We start from the raw sequence: 21,401 nt of genomic DNA, 5'->3' as shown, positions 1-21,401 counted from the left end.
TTATCCCCTTTCATTTTACCTACTGCCTCATGAATTTCCCCCACACTCACAACTGGCTCTTCCTCACTCCTACAAGATGTTATTCCTCCTTGCCCTATACACGAAATCACAGCTTCCCTATCTTCATCAACATTTAACAATTCCTCAAAATATTCCCTCCATCTTCCCAATACCTCTAACTCTCCATTTAATAACTCTCCTCTCCTATTTTTAACTGACAAATCCATTTGTTCTCTAGGCTTCCTTAACTTGTTAATCTCACTCCAAAACTTTTTCTTATTTTCAACAAAATTTGTTGATAACATCTCACCCACTCTCTCATTTGCTCTCTTTTTACATTGCTTCACCACTTTCTTAACCTCTCTCTTTTTTTCCATATACTCTTCCCTCCTTGCATCACTTCTAATTTGTAAAAACCTCTCATATGCTAACTTTTTCTCCCTTACTACTCTCTTTACATCATCATTCCACCAATCACTCCTCTTCCCTCCTGCACCCACTTTCCTGTAACCACAAACTTCTGCTGAACACTCTAACACTACATTTTTAAACCTACCCCATACCTCTTCGACCCCATTGCCTATGCTCTCATTAGCCCATCTATCCTCCAATAGCTGTTTATATCTTACCCTAACTGCCTCCTCTTTTAGTTTATAAACCTTTACCTCTCTCTTCCCTGATGCTTCTATTCTCCTTGTATCCCATCTACCTTTTACTCTCAGTGTAGCTACAACTAGAAAGTGATCTGATATATCTGTGGCCCCTCTGTAAACATGTACATCCTGAAGTCTACTCAACAGTTTTTTATCTACCAATACATAATCCAACAAACTACTGTCATTTCGCCCTACATCATATCTTGTATACTTATTTATCCTCTTTTTCTTAAAATATGTATTACCTATAACTAAAGGGCTGCCATTATCATTTAAAACATGTTTTGTTAAAAACCATTTATCTCTATTCTCTCCTATCTGATGTACACAAGCCTGCTGGATGCTCAAGAACCTAAAATTTAAAACCTCCTTTTAACCCATCCCTCTCCCTCCAGCTGTTCCTGGGATGATCCCCTACCCCTCCTTCCTTCAACCCCAGTTTTATACACTGTCTTCATCAATTATCTCTCTCCATCCTTTCTACATGCCTAAACTACCTCAACCTCTCCTCAGCACTTGAATTATACCTTTGTTGATCTCCACACCACCTTTTAATTTCTACCCCTTTAAATTCTCTGCATAATATTCACACCACACACTACTCTCAAACATGACATCTCCACTACTTCTAACTTCTTCCTCTCTCTAAAATTCAGAGCCCATGTGTCATACCCATATAAAAGTTTTAGTACTATTATGCTCTCATACTGTAGTTTTCACCAAGTCATGATCTAATTTATCAAGTTACCCTTCAACACTCCCAAACACTTTCTTGATAGCTGCAACAGGACCCATAGCCTCAATACCAGACACAAAAATCTCTTTAACATTTCTCGTGTCCGGCTAAATCTCTACAAAAACTCAATGTACATAAAAGGGCCTAAAATCTGGAACTCCCTGCCCGAAAACTGTAGAACTGCAGACTCAACCACCATTTTCACAACTACCGTTAAAAAACGTCTGATCTCCCTAACACACCTCATCATCAGCTAACTATGTAAAAACCACCTATTCTCTTTTTTCTATCATGAATACATCCAAAACAAAATAGACTTACTTTTGTTATCTGTATTTCCCCCTATTTTACACTTACACTCACCCAAATGACTGTAAATATAAAATTCCTAATTTAGCTATTGCTATTTGCCTGAAATACTCTCCCAATATAGGAGCTTTTATAGAAACAGTGTATCATGCCAAGATAAAACCATTCCCATTACTAAATTTACTAATTGTAATATTGTTATATATTTTGTACTACCTCACTATTACAAATCTGTTACGTTGGTTTGTCCCTTATTACCTTGATAGTAAGGTTCTCACTACATGCTCTAGTGTGGGGTAGCTTTTACTTAATGGCCTTATTTGTCTAGGGGTAATACTTACATCATGGCTGATCATCTTGAGTGTCTCTGATACCCTTTCACCAGCCCTCTTCACAGGTTATGTAAACTACTACTATAAAAATATAACTGTATTCTCAATAGATATGTACAGAATATACAATCACAGCCTCCATTTTCAAAACAAAATCTACACACTCCATGCCTGTGCTCCACATGGTGTGTTGCAACAACTCTTGTCCTTCACTCTTCCTGACATAACTCTGGGCTAACCAGTGTTTTGACACACTTTAGTCACCCTGGGTATGGTGGCCAAAACTTAAATTATAAAAACTCACCCCTGGAGCACACATGATGCCCCAAAAGATAGGAGAAGGACCCAGAGATCCTGCCAGGTTGAAGGTCAGCCACAGAGAGAGAGAGTCAGTGAGAGGGAGAGAGAGAGAGAGCCTGGCTAAGCTCCTCCCACCAAAACAAAAGACTGTTGCCAAGCATAATTCTCCAGTTACCACAATTCTACCACACCTTAATTTTACTTTTACAAAAAGAAATACAACTTTATAAACTACTTATTTAAATTGTGTGTTTATGTGTCTATAGTATAACCTATTATATTGAGAAAAATAGGCTTGACCCAGCTGCCTCTCAGTCAAAAGGTTGATCAGTCCTTCTGACATTTAGAGCAAAGTCCCCATCAATTCAATATAATTAGGTATTCCAAAGTAACTGTTACTTATAAATACATGTTGGGTCCTATAGCCCCATAACAAAATCTAATTAATGTTAATCATTTCAGTTACCTAACTTTTATATCAGTATACAATAATGCATATTTAAATGTACTGCTCCATAACTTGTTTCAATATAGAGTAAGAATTAGGATTAGTCTGCCTGAAATGCCTATGCATGCTAATGACTTTCTTTGTAATTAATATTTTATAATATATAAACCACACATTGTAAGCTTTGCAAAGAAATAAACATTTTCATTTCATATCCAGAAATCACCTCATCAACATTTTATCTGCTAATACACAGTCTAGCAAACTGCTGACATATCTCATGTATAGTACATGAGAGGTGCTTTCAAAAAGACCCGGGCCGGAAGTACCGGAAAATCTTTAATGAATAAATGAATGCTTTCAAAAAGGTCTGCAACCAGACCTAGTTGTCTTTCTCAGTGTACCTTGCTTGGGAGGCTGTACAATGATTCCAGCACCTCTGCAACTTCTTGAAACATTTTTTCAGCTCCTCTTTCTAAATGGCATCTAATGCAGCCAATGATTTTACTTGAATCTCCATATTATTAAAAAGCCACCCCTTGAGTGCCATTTTTATTTCGGAGAAAAGGAAGTAGTCACAGGGGCTAGATCTGTGGAGTAAAGAGGATGGGATGACTGCCATGTTGTTTTTGGTCAGAAAATTTAGGTCTGGTCTTGAGTCAGCAAGCCACTCGCCTCATATTCAAATTTTCAGTCAAAAATACTTTGACACAACCCATAAGAAATTCCCACAATACTTACAGTGTCCTGGATACTCTTGACAACAATGTGTGTGGAATAGCCTTCCTCACTTTCTTCATCCTCATCTGATATTCATTCTTCTTTGAACTGAAAAACCATTCAAAACACTGTGTCCACCCGAATGCTTAGTGCCAAATGCTTGTTGAAGCACTTTGTGAGTATTTTACCAAGCTTGAAACAGAATTTCACACACACGCTCATGCACACACACACACACACACACACACACACACACACATACACATACACATACACATACACATACACACACACACACACATACACACACATACACACACATACACACATACATACATTCATACACATACACACATACGAGCTGAATCTCGACCCCTGCAACCACAATTAGGTGAGTACATACATACATCCCCTTCTGCACAAACCCCACCCCCACAGTAACCCTCAGTAACCCACACATCCCCCTCAGCTCAAACCTCACCCCCACTGAAGCCCACAGTAACCCACACAGTGTACCTTCTCCCCCCCATCCCCCTCACCACAAACCCCACCCTCACAGTAACCCACAGCAACCCACACACTGTACCCTCTATCCCCATCCCCCTAACCACAACCCCCACCCTCACTGTAACCCCCCCTAGGCCATCTCCCCCCATACCCCTCACCCCCACCTCCACTGAAACCCCCCATAGGCCCTCTGCCCCCACACCCCACACCCCACTCCCATAACAACCCCCTATAGGCCCCTGCCAGGGCACCTGTTCCCCCTAGCCCACCTCTCTCCCCAGACCACAGTTATTGAAAAGAAATTGAAGGTTTGGTACACGAACATGGATGGAGTAACGATTAATGTGAGGAATGGTATGAAAGAATCAAGGAGATGTTCCCAGACATCGTAGCGGTTACAGAAACAAAACTCACTGAGATAATAACAGATGCAATCTTCCCACCCGGATATCAGATCCTGAGGAAGGATAGGAGCAGAGGGGGAGTGGGGGTTGCACTACTAATTAAAAACCGGTGGGGTTATCAAAAAATGGAAGGAATGGACGAGATTGGAGAAAGGGATTACAAAGTAGGTACAGTTCAGTCAGGGGAACACAAGGCAGTCATTGCAGTGATGTATAACCCACCACAAAACTGCAGGAGGTCAAGAGAGGAATATGATGAGTGCAGCAGAACAATGGTGGACACACTAGCTGAGGTGGCAAGAAGAGCTCACTCAAGTAGAGTGAAGTTACTGGTCCTAAGTGACTTCAATCACAGGGAGATTGATTGGGAAAACCTGGAGCCACATGGGGGTCCTGAAATATGGAGAGCCAAGATGATGGATGTGGTGCTGGCAAATATCATGCACCAACATGTTAGGGACACTACCAGAGAGAGAGGGGAGGATGAACCAGCAAGACTGGACCTTGTGTTCACCCTGAGTAGCTCAGACATTGAGCACATCACATATGAAAGGCCCCTTGGAGCTAGTGACCACGTGGTTATGAGCTTTGAATACATCGTGGAGCTAAAAGTGGAGAGGGTAACAGGAGTAGAAAGGGAAAAGCTAAACTATAAAAGGGGGGACTACACAGGAATGAGGACCTTCCTGCAGGAGGTTCAGTGGGAGCAGGAGTTGGTAGGAAAATCAGTAAACGAAATGATGGACTTTGTAACAACAAAATGCAAGGAGGCAGAGGAAAGGTTTGTTCCCAAGGGTAACAGAAATAATGGGAAGGACAGAATGAGCCCTTGGTTTATCCGAAGGTGTAGGGAGGTAAAAACTAAGTGCTCTAGAGAATGGAAAAAGTACAGAAGGCAAAGGACTCGGGAAAATAAAGAGATTAGTCGACGAGCCAGAAACAAGTATGCACAGATAAGGAGGGAGGCACAGCGGCAGTATGAAAATGACATAGCATTGAAAGTCAAGTCTGTCCCAAAACTACTCTACAACCACATCAGAAGGAAGACAACAGTCAAGGACCAGGTAATCAGGCTGAGGAAAGAAGGTGGGGAGCTCACAAGAAATGACCAGGAAGTATGTGAGGAGCTCAACATGAGATTTCAGGAAGTATTTACAGTGGAGGCTGAAGGGACACTGGGAAGACAAAACAGTGGGGTACATCAACAAGGGATATACTAGCAAGTGTTGGATGAATTGCACACAACTGAGGAGGAGGTGGAGAAGCTCCTAAGTGACCTTGATACCTCAAAGGCGGTGGGACTGGACAACATCTCTCCATGGGTCCTTAGAGAGGGAGCAGAGACACTACATGTGCCACTAACCAAAATCTTCAACACTTCCCTTGAAACTGGGCAACTACCTGAAGTATGGAAGAAGGCAAATGTAGTCCCCATCTTTAAGAAAGGAGACAGAAATGAAGCACTAAATTATAGACCAGTGTCACTGACGTGTATAGTTTGCAAAGTCTTGGAAAAGATTATCAGGAGGAGAGTGGTGGAGCACCTGGAGCAGAACAAGATTATAAACGACTGCCAGCACGGATTCATGGAAGTTAAATCCTGTGTCACAAACCTACTAGAGTTTTATGACAAGGTAACTGAAGTAAGAAATGAGGGAGAGGGGTGAGTTGATTGCATTTTCTTGGACTGCAAGAAGGCCTTCGACACAGTTCCTCACAAGAGATTAGTACAGAAGCTAGAGGAACAGACAAATATAACAGGAAGGGCACTGCAATGGATCAGAGAATACCTGAGGTATCACAGTGGGTGCCGGTGATGAGCGGGGTCCCAAAGGGGTCAGTCCTGGGACCAGTGCTATTCTTGGTATATGTGAAAGACATGACGGAAGGGATAGACTCAGAAGTGTCCCTGTTTGCAAATGATGTTAAGTTAATGAGGAGAATTAAATCAGACACAGACCAGACAGGTCTACAAAGAGACCTGGACAGGCTGGATGTGTGGTCCAGAAACTGGCTCCTAGAATTTAACCACCAAATGCAAAGTCATGAAGATAGGAGGAGGGCAAAGAAGACTGTAGAGTATAAGCTAGGAGGCCAAAGGCTGCAAACCTCAAGGAGAAAGACCTAGGGGTGAGTATAATACCGAGTACATCGCCAGAAGCACACATTAACCAGATAACTGCTGCAACATATGGGCACTTGGCAAACCTGAGAATAGCATTCCAGTACCTCTGTAAGGAATCCTTTCAAGACTTTATACACTGTGTACGTCAGGCCCATACTGGAGTACGCTGCACCAGTTTGGAACACACACCTGGTCAAACACATCAAGAAATTAGAGAAAGTGCAAAGGTTTGCAACAAGGTTAGTTCCAGAGCTAAGGGGAATGTCCTATGAAGAAAGGTTAAGGGAAATCGGTCCAACGACGCTGGAGGACTGGAGGGTCAGGGAAGACTTGATAACAACATACAAAATACTGCGTGGAATAAACAAGGTGGACAGAGACACGATGTTCCAGAGATGGGACACAGAAACAAGGGGTCACAATTGGAAGCTGAAGACTCAGATGAGTCAGAGGGATGTTAGGAAGTATTTCTTCAGTCATAGAGTAGTTAGGAAGTGGAATAGTCTGGCAGGCGATGTAGTGGAGGCAGGAACTATACATAGTTTTAAGACAAGGTATGATAAAGTTCATGGAGCAGGGAGAGGGAGGACCTAGCAACGGTCATTGAAGTGGCGGGGCCAGGAGCTGAGTCTCGACCCCTGCAACCACAATTAGGTGAGCATGCATGTGCGCGCACACACACACACACACACACACACACACACACACACACACACACACACACACACACACACACACACACACACACACACACACACACACACATACACACAAAATACTGCGTGGAATAGACAAGGTGGACAAAGACAGGATGTTCCAGGGAGGGGACACAGAAACAAGAGGCCACAATTGGAAGTTGAAGACACAAATGAGTCAGAGAGATAGTAGGAAGTATTTCTTCAGTCATAGAGTTGTAAGGCAGTGGAATAGCCTAGAAAATGACGTAGTGGAGGCAGGAACCATACACAGTTTTAAGACGAGGTTTGATAAAGCTCATGGAGCGGGGAGAGAGAGGGCCTAGTAGCAACCGGTGAAGAGGCGGGGCCAGGAGCTAGGATTCGACCCCTGCAACCACAAATAGGTGAGTAAATAGGTGAGTACACACACACACACACACAATCACACTCACACACACTCTTGCAACCTCAACTAGGTGAGTACACACACTCACACACTCTCACACTTACACTCTCTCACACTCACTCTCTCACACTCACTCTCTCACACTCACTCTCTCACACTCACTCTCTCACACTCACTCTCTCACACTCACTCTCTCACACTCATTCTCTCACACTCACTCTCACACTCACTCTCTCTTCCCTCCCTCCCCACCCTCCCTTCAAAGATTTCGTTGTTGCACAAAAAAAATTGCAGTGGCAACAAGACAAAAAAATGCCTGTCAAACCTCAGTGGAATGACTGACCTCACTAAATCTTGCCACTCTACTTCACAAAAGAGTGTACTGTAATCAATGCCACTACTATATTTCAGCCAGGAAGCATGTGGTAATTTAAGTCTGGGAATTTTTTGACAGTATCTCGTATTCCTCCTCTTTTTTTTTACATTATTTAATTAAGAGGTTCCTGTTATCATTTACCTCAGCCAGTTTATGCCTCTCTGTCTTGCTGTACCATCTATAACAATCTCTCACACTCCTGACAAAACTGTTTTATTTAATTTGCTGTATATATACTGTTTGTAATTTTAAGTCTTTTTTATGAATTCTTAGCAGTCCTGTTTCAGAATAGCACATCGATACCCATCCATAGTTCATTGGTGAGTAGACAAATAAAATATTAATTATATTAGTACAGTAGTTTATCTCATGATTTGAAGGCAATAATTTTTTACAAAGAGCTTGTTTAGTAGTTTTATTGTTTAAGACAGTGGTTCCCAAACTGGGGGTAAATTACCCCCTGGGGGTAATTTAACCATTTTTGGGGGGTAATGGAGGGGTGACAGAAAAAAGTTATGAATTCTGAAAATCAAGAAAACAATGCGGTACCCGGTATGAGGATTATTGTTAACTTTGTCTTAGTATATAAAGTTGTAAAGTAAACCTATTATAAGTAAGTAATAAAGTTAAACCAAATAACAATAAACATCAAAAACTAATATACAGTATTAGAAAAGAAGGAATATATAGCTAAGTGTGTGGAAACCCAAAAGTATTTTGACAAGTATGCTTCAGGACAAAAGTCACTCAGTAGCCCAGATCGACCTGTCCAGTACGCGTCACTCACTTCCTGAGGCTGCCTCTATTTCACACTGTCAGTTTATCTGTGAGCATCAGCCGAGGTAGACATAAGCTGGTATGAAGCCAAGAATTCCTAAACTAGCTTCAAGTATGCAACTCCATCCATCCCACTGATGTTCTTGACATCTTTGGTAATAGTCATTAGAGATGCACAATGTTCAAATACAATAAATAAAAGAAAATATCTCAAGTGTTTTAACCCTTTGAGGGTCGACAGGCCCTCTCCGAAACTCGTTCTCAGGGTCGGCCAAATTTAAAAAAAAAAAAAATTATTTTCTCTTATGAAAAGATAGAGAATCTTTTCCCGATCATAACGACACCAAAAGTTTGAAATTTGATAGAAAACTTACGGAATTATGCTCTCGCAAAGTTAGCGGTCTTGGCGATGTTTACGGATCGGCGATTTTGCCCACATTGAGCCCCATTTTCGGCCAATTTCGCTGTACTAGTCGACAAAAAACATGAATATTTCGCTAGAACTCCATTTTTTCTATCGAATGGGTGCAAGAAACCACCCATTTATAAATTCAACTATCCAGTACAGTGGTCAGAATTTAGCAATTTTGCCAATTTCACACAAATTTCAAAAGATGCCAATTTCGGAATAGGGTCCAGAATAAACAAGAAAGACATTCCTGGCACTAAAATGACATTTCCTCTAGTCATTAGTCACGTCTCAAGGCCCCTCTTATATTCTTTTGCTTTCCACTTTGAATTTTTATTCTCACAAAAAATATAAGATTTACTGTTATGCAGACTACTGCATTAGTGTAAAAAATGGTATAAATATTATTGGTGCACTTGTGAAAGAATATTAGACTCACCAGTTGACGTGTATTGCACGCTTGGCACGATTTGTTTACTTTTGAAGTTTGGTAAAAATCGAACATTTCTGCTACTTTGAGCTCAATTTCAAGGCACCTTTCATTGTAAAACCAGTCAAAATCATCTCAATTTCAGTAATATGTCTTCCATTCTATCAAATGAGACCAAGAAAACTAGAATACAACAATAAATACTATACGAAAATACACTGCAAAGTCGCTGATTTATTAAAAAAAAATGGAAAAAGTTTTTTTTTTCTCATTATGCACCGTGTGCTGCAGGATTTTTTTTAGACTGTGCACACTGACCACATAGACCCATTCTTTCATATGAAGGCCTACCAGCTTTCTCCCACTAGATTTGAGGTCGCTAGAATTTATGAGTACTAGTACGTCAAAAACCCCTACGCGTAAGACGTACTAGTACGACGAAAACCCTCAAAGGGTTAATTTAGCCATATATATCAATAATAACAACATTTTGTGAAAGGGGTAACATGCTTTATGTGGCATGTTAAATTGGGTAACAAGCTGAAAAAGTTTGGGAACCACTGGTTTAAGACATACGTGTATTGATGTGTATAACAAAGTTTTTAGTAATAAAATTGCACTTTGCTTTTTTCAGGTTTGGTCAATGGAGAAGTTAGAGCACAAGTTGATTGTCATGAGAGAAATGTACGATGAGCAGCAAAATAACCCACTAATTACCCATCCAGATGCTGATCCATTTTATGAGAGCCAAGAAAATCATAACCTTATTGGAGTGGCCAATATTTTCCTTGACTGTTTATTTCATGATGTACGGCTAAATTACCACGTGCCCATTATTTCTCAGCAAGGAGAAGTGGCAGGCAGACTGCAGGTAATAGGAATATAAAACTTATGTAACTAACACTTTGATCCCTTGATTGGGTCAGGGATGTTTAATTTTGTGGCATAAATACAGTACAAATATTGTGCTGTCAGTTTGTCAAGAGGTGGATTAACAGATATATTGTCAAGCACCATCATACAGTACTCTTGCAATTTTCTTGCAGACCCACTTTGCTGCAATGAGCTCTGGTTTTGAGTACAAAATATTTTTTAAACCATTTGCATAGCTTTTCTAAATTTTGTCTATCTGTATCAAATATACTGTTGTTTGTCCATTATTTTATTCTTACATTCTGTATTCTATTCTATTCTATATTAATAGCTATTTCACTCTAGTTTGAGGTGTATTGTAGGTTATAGTAGTTGTAGGCCTAATATTCTCTTTTCTTTTTTTGATGTTTCATAGATCTTTCAGAGGAATCTAGCCTATTAGTATCACTAATAGTTTCAGTTTTTATAAACGTGTAGTTTGTTATCCTAGTAGTAAGATGAATATAATAAAGCAAATTTAGTTAGATGTGTTCACCTGGTACACAAGACCAGGTGAACACCTTTTTTTTTTTTTTTTTTTTTTAAAGTGTTCACCTAGTACACAAGACATAAATAGTACTGTAATTGGTCAAGAATGTCACCTGGCTGTCATGAGAGTGACTTGTGTGCACACTTCCTCTCACTCAGCTGCCCAGGAGTGCTGCTGGTATTGTACCCCAATTATTGGCATTCAGCTCTGGATTCATCTAGGGGAAAAATATTTTTTTTTTTTTTTTTTTTTTTTTTTTACTTATTTTACAGTTCATTAATTTTGAAATGTTAAATTGCCTGATAACTTGTTGCTATGAGTCTTGATTTGATGCTTTTGGACAGTTAACAATTAAATATGATAATTGTTTACCATGATCACGATGACCCTGATCTAAACCTCCATAATCTAGCACACAATCAAAACTTATTGGAAAGTAACTGCCTTTATTACACAGCATCACAAGCCAGCACTATCCTGAACATTGCTCAAAGTCTATCAGTTCTTAACTACAGTATCAGGTCCTTAAGCAAACACTATGATGACCTCCTGGCACTCCTTGAGTCACTAAAGACATCCTTCTCCTGCATTATTCTTACTGAGACCTGGCTTAAACAGGACACAATTGATATCTACCCACTACCAGGATACACAGCAATCCACAACTGCAGACCATACCAAGTTGGGGGTGGTACTGCAATCTATTACTCTAACCATCTATCTTGTATTAGCACTAATTGCTTTAGTGATGAATATGGAGAATACATTTTTGCTAATTTTACTGTAAAAAACCTCAAGACGCCTATAACAATCGGTGCCATATACCGGATACCCCACACAAACATCCCAAACTTCAGTGAGAATCTAAAGTCACTAATAACAAACAGACAAATGAACAAGCACCACCTTCTCTTAGCTGGAGACTTCAATATCAACCTTGGCCTACCAGATGATCAGACTGTAATTGATTTCATCAACAATATGAACATCACACTTCTCATACCAACAATACTAGCCCCCCTTAAATCAGGGATAATCACAGACAGCACTACTGACCACTACCCAACCTTCCTCTTAACAAACATTAGTAAGCCACCACTCGAATGCAACAAAATTTCATTTAGACTCCATGATGAGGCCTCAATAAGGAATTTCACAGCAGACCTAGAGACTGTTGACTGGCCTACAGAATTCTCCAATGCCAATGGTATTGATGATTGGACAGACATTTTTTTTAACAAAGACTATACAACAAACATTGTCTTATAAAAACTAAACAGATCACGAATAAACGGCTTGGTTGCCCATGGCTAACCAGCAGTATTCTGAAATCCATTGATAAGAAACACCAATATGAAAAGCAATGTAGACAGGGCTTAATACACAAAGGTACTCTTAAACAATATTCAACAGTTCTCACCAAATTAATAAAGAAAGCCAAGCAAATGTACTACTCCAGCAGATTCACTGACACAAGAGGAGATATAAAAAAGACCTGGAAAACACTTTCCCAGATTCTGGGGACCCACAAACTGAAAAAAAACAAGAATATTGTTCTAACTAAACCTCATGAAACACCACTGCATCCCACTGATACAGCTAACAAGATAAACGACTTCTTCTCAAACATAGGATCTAATCTCGCCAGTAAAATCCCACGTACCAATGCCCATGCCAGGGACTACCTAGATGGGAATTTCCCAAATTCTTTCTATCTTGTACCAACTGAGCCCACGGAAGTCACCGCGATCACAAAGTCACTTAAAAATAAATCGGGGAATCTGTCTCACGTCCCACCATTATTGTACAAGCGAGCGGCCCATGTCCTTTCGCATGCTATTATATTACTTTTTAACAAGTTATTAGAAACTAGCACTTTCCCGACACTACTCAAGACAGCAAGGGTTACACCAATACATAAAGGTGGTGACCCTACAGACGTAAACAACTATAGGCAATATCAAACTTACCATTTCTATCCAAAATCTTTGAGAAACTTGTGCACAGGAGACTATATTCATTTATAACATCACAAAACATACTCAACCACTGCCAATTTGGATTCAGGAAAAATAAAAGCACTAATGATGTAATTATAAAAATGCTAGACCTGCTTTACACAGCATTGGAAAATAAGGAATATCCCCAGGAATTTTTATTGACCTAAGAAAAGCGTTTGACACAGTAGACCACGGCATCCTACTCCACAAACTTGACCACTATGGTATAAGAGGCCATGCTCTTGCATATTTTAAATCCTACCTTTCTAATAGGTATCAGTATGTCACCATTAAAGACACAGCCTCATCAATATGGCCACTTGATACTGGAGTTCCGTAGGGAAGTGTCTTTGGACCCCTGCTCTTCCTCATTTACATCAATGATCTTCCAAACATATCCCAACACCTGAAACCCATTCTCTTTGCTGACGACAGGACTTATGTCATCTCCCACCCTAATCTTGCCACCCTCAACACCATTGTTAACGAGGAGCTGCTCAAAATATCGACTTGGATGACAGCCAATAAACTTACACTAAACACTGACAAAACCTACTATATTATGTTTGGTAGCAGAGCAGGTGTTGCGCAACTTAACATTAAGATCGACAACACTCTAATTGCCAGACATAATGAGGGCAAATTCCTTGGCCTATACCTCGACAACAACCTAAATTTCAGCACCCATATCCAACACATAACAAAAAAAGTATCCAAAACGGTGGGTATCCTCTCCAAGATACGATACTACGTGCCGCAAACTGCCCTTCTCACACTATACCATTCACTTATATATCCATACCTCACCTATGCTATCTGTGCTTGGGGTTCAACTGCAGCAACACACCTAAAGCCAATAATAATCCAACAAAAAGCCGCAGTAAGAATAATCACTAAATCCCATCCCTGGCAACACAGCCCCCCACTCTTCATAGATCTAAACTTACTCCCTGTTCAGAACATCCACACTTACTACTGTGCAATCTATATATACAGGACCTTAAATTCCAATATTAACCTTGACATAAAATGCTTTCTGATAGTTGTGACAGGATCCACAGGCATAACACCAGACACAAACATCTCTATGACATTCCCCGGGTTTGACTAAACCTTTACAAAATTTCAATGTATTTCAAAGGACCTAAAATCTGGAACACCCTACCTGAAAACTCTAGAACTGCAGACACATTCATCACTTTCAAAACTACAGTTAGAAAACATCTTATCTCCCTGATACACCCCGACAACTAACTACATGATAACCACCTGGTGGTTCACAATTACACTCACTCACCCACTGGCTATAAACTCAGAAATACTAATCTTAATCTTAAAATAATAAATCCTAACTAGTCATAAGTTTGCCTATGATACTCCAATATAGACACTTTGTATTGTGCCAAATCAAAAACATTCACATTGCTAAACTTACAAATTATGATGTAGTCACTGAGCCTTAATACCATAATCTGTAAGGATTTAATGTTAAGAATTAATCTAAGTCTGCCCGAAATGCCTAGCCATGCTAGGTGTCCTAGTGGCCCCCCTCTGTAATTAGTATTTTATAACATGTAAACCACACAATACCCAAAACCTGTAAACCCCACATTGTAACCTTTATAGAGAATAAACTTGAATTGAATTGAATTGAATCATGATTCCCAAATTTATTGTTCATGTCCCCTTAGAGACCGTATATACAAGCAAACAATTAGTAATTGCCCTTTTAGTCTTAAGCTAGGTTTAAGTTTGCTTGAAATGCTCTGCATAAAAATGGGGTTTCTGCATACACTTAAATGTCACCAGACTCTGTACAAACATTGTATCATGCTGAAATAAACAGCCCAGGTGTGGTTCTTTCAATTTTCTTAATTCACTTTTATATAAAAATTGTATATCACACTCCTCAACAATGGCTAGAACATTGGTCACATTTTATATGCAAAAAGTGTTACATATCATTGGTAACCCTGTATGAAAATGAAATTTGATGTTGGCATAACAAAATATTGTATGCCAGTTTTATTTAATTTATGTTACTAGAGTATAATAACTTATTTTACAGGTTGAAATTAGTCGAATATCTGGCCAGTTTCCTCAAGAAAGATTTGCAGACACACTTTCTGAATCATCTGGTGATTCTGGTCACAGCAGAGAGGAAGATGATATTCAGAATAGCACTGTATCAGTTAGAGTAAGTGTTAACTTATTTCCTCTCTTTTTTATTAGCTTTTGCTTTTATTTTAAAATTTGTCTATAAGACTAAACAACTTTATTTACATTTTGGAATAATTTTTTTGAAAAGCATTACACTATGATTTGTAGAGTGCCAATGCATACACAGCATTTTGAACATAAACAAGGGGTAAAGGAGGTTTTGTGTGCAAGGGGCTTAGACATACAGCAGGCATGTGTAAGCGTGTTAGATAGGAGTGAATGGAGACGAATGGTTTTTGGGACTTGACAAGTTGTTGAAGTGTGAGCAGGGAAATGTATTGTGAAGGAATTCAGGGAAACCAGTTAGCTGGACTTGAGTCCTGGAGGTAGGAAGTACAATGCCTGCACTTTAACCCTTTCAGGGTCCGTCCCGTAGATCTACGGCTTTACGTTCAGGGTCCAAACCGTAGATCTACGTCATGAGCTCAGCTCACTCTGATAAACTGTGAGTGGTACATTTGGGCCTAGATATGAGAGAATACATCTATGTGGTATGTGTGCACCACATAAAACAGATCCTGCAGCACACTGTGTATAAGGAGAGAAAAAAACTGAAATCATGATTTTTCGATTAAAACAGCGACTTTGCAGCAGTGTTTTTTGTATGTTTTTTATAGTTGTATTTGCGATTTCTTGGTCTCATTTGATAGAATGGAAGACATATTACAGAAATAGAGATGATTTTGATTGGTTTTAGCACTGGAAATGGCTTGAAACTGAGTTCAAAGTAGCAGAAATGTTAAATTTTTGCCGATATTCGAGAGTAAACAAACGACCTCACACATCTAATACACTCCAGCTGGTGGGTCTAATATACATTCACAAATATGGTGATGATATTTATATAATTATTACAGTATTGCATAACAGTAAATCTTCTATTTTTTGGTGTGAATAAAAATTCATTATGTGAATAAAAAATCAAAATGGAATTTATTTGTAAAGCCTCAAAACGTAACTAATGAACAGAGGAAATGTTAGTTTAGTTCCAGGAATACCTACATTGTTTTTTCTGGACCCCATTTTGAAATTGGAATATTTTGAACTTTGTGTTAAATTGGCCAAATTAACAATTTCCGATCACTTTATTTTGTAGTTGAAACAGTTGACTTGGCGATTTCTTGTGCTCAATCGATAGAATAGAAGTAATACTAGTGAAATAGCTAAGAATTTGGTTGACTGGAATAATGTAATTGGCCTAAACTGGGAGTCAAAGTCGGCAAAATTGCCGATTCATAAATATCGCTGACACATCAAAATTCGCGAGAGCATAATTTCGTCAATTTTCCATCAAATTTCGTACTTTTTGTTTTATTACCTTCACAAAAAGATTATCTACCATTTCATAAGAAAAAATAACAAATTTTTTTTTTTTGAAAATTCTTGGACACTGGGGCACCACTTCAGATTTGGGCCTTGGACCCTGAAGGGGTTAAAGGAGGGGTTTGGTATATTTGCTGTGTAGAGTGACATCTAAACTGTTGTATCTATGCACCTCTGGCAAGAAAGTGATAGTGTGAATGATGGTGTAAATATTTCTTCTTTAGGTCACCCTGCCTTGGTGGGAGATAGCCAGCAAGTTAAAAAAAATGAAAGTACACAAAATGATAATACTCATCTAATGAATGTAATTTTTTTAACATGCCAGCATTCTCCCACTGAGGTAGGTGACCTGAGACAGAAGAAACACTATTGCCATCACTCATTCTACCACTGTCTTGCCATTGGAATGCTGACATTACAGCTCATATGCCCTTCCACACTGCAATATCCCCACACCTCTTTTAGAGCATATTTCCTACCTCCAGGACTCGAGTCTGGCAAACCAGTTTTCTCAGATCCTTTCATAATTCCCATGAAATAATAAGAACAATCCCTCAAAAGCTTTATAAGCATGAAAACAACTACAGAGTATCAGAAATGCAACAAGAAACTAATTCTGGAGAGAATAGCCTCAGTGTTCACTGGGATTACTTTTCTGGAAACCCCATGATTAACCTTTTCACTGTCATGGCCCTCAAAATTAAAAGTACTGAGTGTTGAGATCTTTCAAAAGGAAAAAATAATAATTTTATCTTCAGAAATGGTAGAGAATTTTTTTTGAAGGTAATGTCACCAAAAATGCAAAATTTGATGGAAACTTATGGAATTACTCAGGCATGAAGTTGGCAGTCTAGGCAGTTTACACATCAACATTTTCACCCACTTTGAGGCCTATTTTAGGCCAATTCCTCTTCTCAAATTGATCCAATTTTTGCCTACTTCACTAGTATGCTGGAGTGACAAGCTCCTCAAGACTGGGGGAGTGGCAAGCTCCTCAAGACTGTGGGAGTGGCAAGCTCCTCAAGACTGTGGGAGTGGCAGGCTCCTCAAGACTGTGGGAGTGGCAGGCTCTTCAAGATTGTATGAGTGGCAGGCTCCTCAAGTTTGCGGGAGTGGTAAGCTCCTCAAGACTGTGGTAGTAGCAGGCTCCTCAAGACTGTGGTAGTAGCAGGCTCCTCAAGACTGTGGTAATAGCAGGCTCCTCAAGACTGTGGTAGTAGCAGGCTCCTCAAGACTGGTAGTAGCAGGCTCCTCAAGACTGTGGGAGTGTATATATTTTGGTAGAGTTACCGACAATATGTGAAGTAAAAGGACACAAGTGCAACTAATGTGACATTTTATTGTGTCATCCTTTCACTCTCCAGGAGCTTTGTCAAGCATGGAGAGCAAAATGTTGCCACAATAAAATGTCACATTAGTTACACTTGTGTCCTTTTACTTTACACTGTGGGAGTGACAAGCTTCTCAAGACTGTGGGAGTGGCAGGCTCCTCAAGACTGTGGGAGTGGCAGGCTCCTCAAGACTGTGGGAGTGGCAGGCTCCTCAAGACTGTGGGAGTGGCAGGCTCCTCAAGACTGTGGGAGTGGCAGGCTCCTCAAGACTGTGGGAGTGGCAGGCTCCTCAAGACTGTGGGAGTGGCAGGCTCCTCAAGACTGTGGGAGTGACCAGCTCCTCAAGACTGTGGGAGTGACCAGCTCCTCAAGACTGTGGGAGTGACCAGCTCCTCAAGACTGGGAGTGGCAGGCTCCTCAAGACTGTGGTAGTGGCAGGCTCCTCAAGACTGTGGTAGTGGCAGGCTCCTCAAGACTGTGGGAGTGGCAGGCTCCTCAAGACTGTGGGAGTGGCAAGCTTCTCAAGACTGTGGTAGTGGCAGGCTCCTCAAGACTGGGAGTGGCAGGCTCCTCAAGACTGTGGTAGTGGCAGGCTCTTCAAGACTGTGGGAGTGGCAAGCTCCTCAAGACTGTGGGAGTGGCATGCTCCTCAAGACTGTGGGAGTGGCAGGCTCCTCAAGACTGTGGGAGTGGCAGGCTCCTCAAGACTGTGAGAGTGGCAGGCTTCTCAAGACTGTGGGAGTGGCAAGCTCCTTAAGACTGTGGCAGTGGCAAGCTCTTCCAGACTGGAAGTGGTGAGCTCCTCAAGACTGGAAGCGATGAGTTCCTCAAGACTGGGAAAGGTGAGCTCCTCAAGACTGGGAGTGGCGAACTCCTCAAGACTGGGAGTGGTGGGCTCCTCAAGACTGAGAGTGGTGAGCTCTTCAGCCTCCCTATAAAGTGCTAGAAATTGGTAACTTGGACAATTTTACATCAAATTTAAGAAATTCTAATGTCTAACCAGTCCAAAATATGGCCTGGTCATGGACTAGGCCATGGGGACATTGACCCCCAGAACACCCTCCAGGTATACTCCAGGTATACACAAAAAAATTGATATTTGCCTTTTTCTCTCAGCTAATAAAATATAATAAAAAAAGTTTGGTCATGGTTTAGGCTGTCTCAGTAATTGAAGCAGATCTATCAAAAAACTATGAAACAGACCAGTGGGGAGGTGTCCATAACCTTTCTCAGGAAATTTACCAAAAATCAAATATTTTCACTACTTTGAGGCCTGTTTCAGGCTGCTTGCTGTCTGAAAGTTACCAAAATCATCTTCATTTTAGTAGTATGTCTTCTAGTCTATCAGTTGATGCCATGAAACACCTCAAAGTTGCTATTCTATCCCAAATATGAGGTCGAAGGTTTCCTTTTCCTATCCTGCACCACATGAGGCAGGTTTTTGTACTATGAACACTCACCACACAGATGTATTCTTTCATGTCTAGGACCATATTTACCAGTAACAGCATATTAAAGAGCACTATGATTAAGATGTAGATCTACATGAGTGACACCAACCTCAATAACTTAGATCTAAGTTGGGAAACAGTAAAAGGCTTAAAGAAAAATCTGCAAATGTTTCTTTGAACCACAAAGCAGAGTGGGATGATATATGCTACTGACTGTCACCCTCATGTTTGTGTAGACATTACTGTCAGTATCAGCAGTACACTGCTGACTGCCACCCTCATGTTTATGTAGACTGCCATCAGTGTCAGCAATATATTATTGACTGCCACCCTCATGCTTGTGTAGACATTACCATCAGTGTCAACAGTACACTACTGACTTCCATCCTCACTTTTGTGTAGACCACCATCAATGTCAGCAATATACTATTGAATGCCGCCCTCATGTTTGTGTGGACATTACCATCAGTGTCAGCAATACACTATTGACAATCACCCTCTTGGTTGTGTAGACATCAGCAAACATTAATGGCAGTGTCTTCCTTTTCCATGATCAAATACAGCCTCTCCTCACTTAGCGACATACAGTGGACCCTCAGTTAACGATGTCATTGGATAACGTAAAAATCAGATAATGATACGTTTTTGCGTCAAAATATTGGCTCAGTTAATGACAAAGAACTCGGTTAAGGTCATTCGTCCCGAACATGTCTGTGCGGCCTGAGTGGCCTGGCCACTCCATGTACAGCCAATGTGCCATTGTTTACAAGCCAGTGAGGACGATTCCACGTGTACATGCGATACATTTTGTATTCCATTATTTTTAGTGCTTGTGACTGCTAAATAAGCCACCATGGGCCCAAAGAAAGCCTCTAGTGTCAGCCCTTTGGTAAAGAGGGTGAGAAAGATACGAAAGTAATGGTGGCAGAGGGTGGTAGTGATGGTGGTACACCAGCCAGGGTACTCCCCCACACACCAGCCAGGGTACTACCCCACATACCAGCCAGGGTACTTCCCCACACACACCAGCCAGGGTACTTCCCTACATACCAGCCAGGGTACTTCCCCACACACCCACAAGGGTACTTCCCCACATACCAGCCAGGGTACTTCCCCACATACCAGCTAGGGTACTTCCCCACACACCAGCCAGGGTACTTCCCCACATACCAGCCAGGGTACTTCCCCACACACCAGCCAGGGTACTTCCCCACACACCAGCCAGGGTAATACCCCACATACCAGCTAGGGTACTTCCCCACACACCAGCTAGGGTACTTCCCTACATATCAGCCAGGGTACTTCCCCACACACCAGCCAGGGTACTTCCCCACATACCAGCCAGGGTACTTCCCCACATACCCGCTAGGGTAATTCCCAACATACCAACCAGGGTACTTCCCTACACACCAGCCAGGGTACTACCCCACATACCAGCCAGGGTACTTCCCCACACACCAGCCAGGGTACTTCCCTACATACCAGCCAGGGTACTTCCCCACATACCAGCCAGGGTACTTCCCTACATACCAGCCAGGGTACTTCCCCACACACCCACCAGGGTACTTCCCCACATACCAGCCAGGGTACTTCCCCACACACCCACCAGGGTACTTCCCCACATACCAGCCAGGGTACTTCCCCACATACCAGCTAGGGTACTTCCCCACACACCAGCCAGGGTACTTCCCTACATACCAGCCAGGGTACTTCCCCACACACCCACCAGGGTACTTCCCCACATACCAGCCAGGGTACTTCCCCACATACCAGCCAGGGTACTTCCCCACATACCAGCTAGGGTACTTCCCCACACACCAGCCAGGGTACTTCCCCACACACCAGCCAGGGTACTTCCCCACACACCAGCCAGGGTACTTCCCCACATACCAGCCAGGGTACTTCCCCACATACCAGCCAGGGTAATTCCCAACATACCAACCAGGGTACTTCCCCACACACCAGCCAGGGTACTTCCCCACATACCAGCCAGGGTACTTCCCCACACACCAGCCAGGGTAATACCCCACATACCAGCCAGGGTACTTCCCCACACACCAGC

General features: G+C 41.3%; 1 protein-coding gene across 8 annotated transcripts in view; it reads left to right on the top strand.

Moving 5' to 3' along the window:
* Nucleotides 1-21,401, top strand: part of Khc-73 (Kinesin heavy chain 73) — an 886,736-nt gene that overhangs the window by 421,691 nt on the left and 443,644 nt on the right. For all 8 annotated transcript variants that reach the window (XM_070083276.1, XM_070083279.1, XM_070083274.1 and 5 more), the window contains 2 exons: nt 10,247-10,483; nt 15,083-15,211. In XM_070083276.1, coding sequence (XP_069939377.1) covers nt 10,247-10,483; nt 15,083-15,211 — 366 coding nt within the window. The remainder of the gene's footprint in view (nt 1-10,246; nt 10,484-15,082; nt 15,212-21,401) is intronic.

The sequence above is a fragment of the Cherax quadricarinatus genome, chromosome 9, assembly GCF_038502225.1.
Source record: "Cherax quadricarinatus isolate ZL_2023a chromosome 9, ASM3850222v1, whole genome shotgun sequence".
NCBI classification, from domain to species: domain Eukaryota; kingdom Metazoa; phylum Arthropoda; class Malacostraca; order Decapoda; family Parastacidae; genus Cherax; species Cherax quadricarinatus.
Note: the sequence above shows the minus strand (reverse complement) of the source record. Positions and strands in the feature narration are given on the sequence as shown.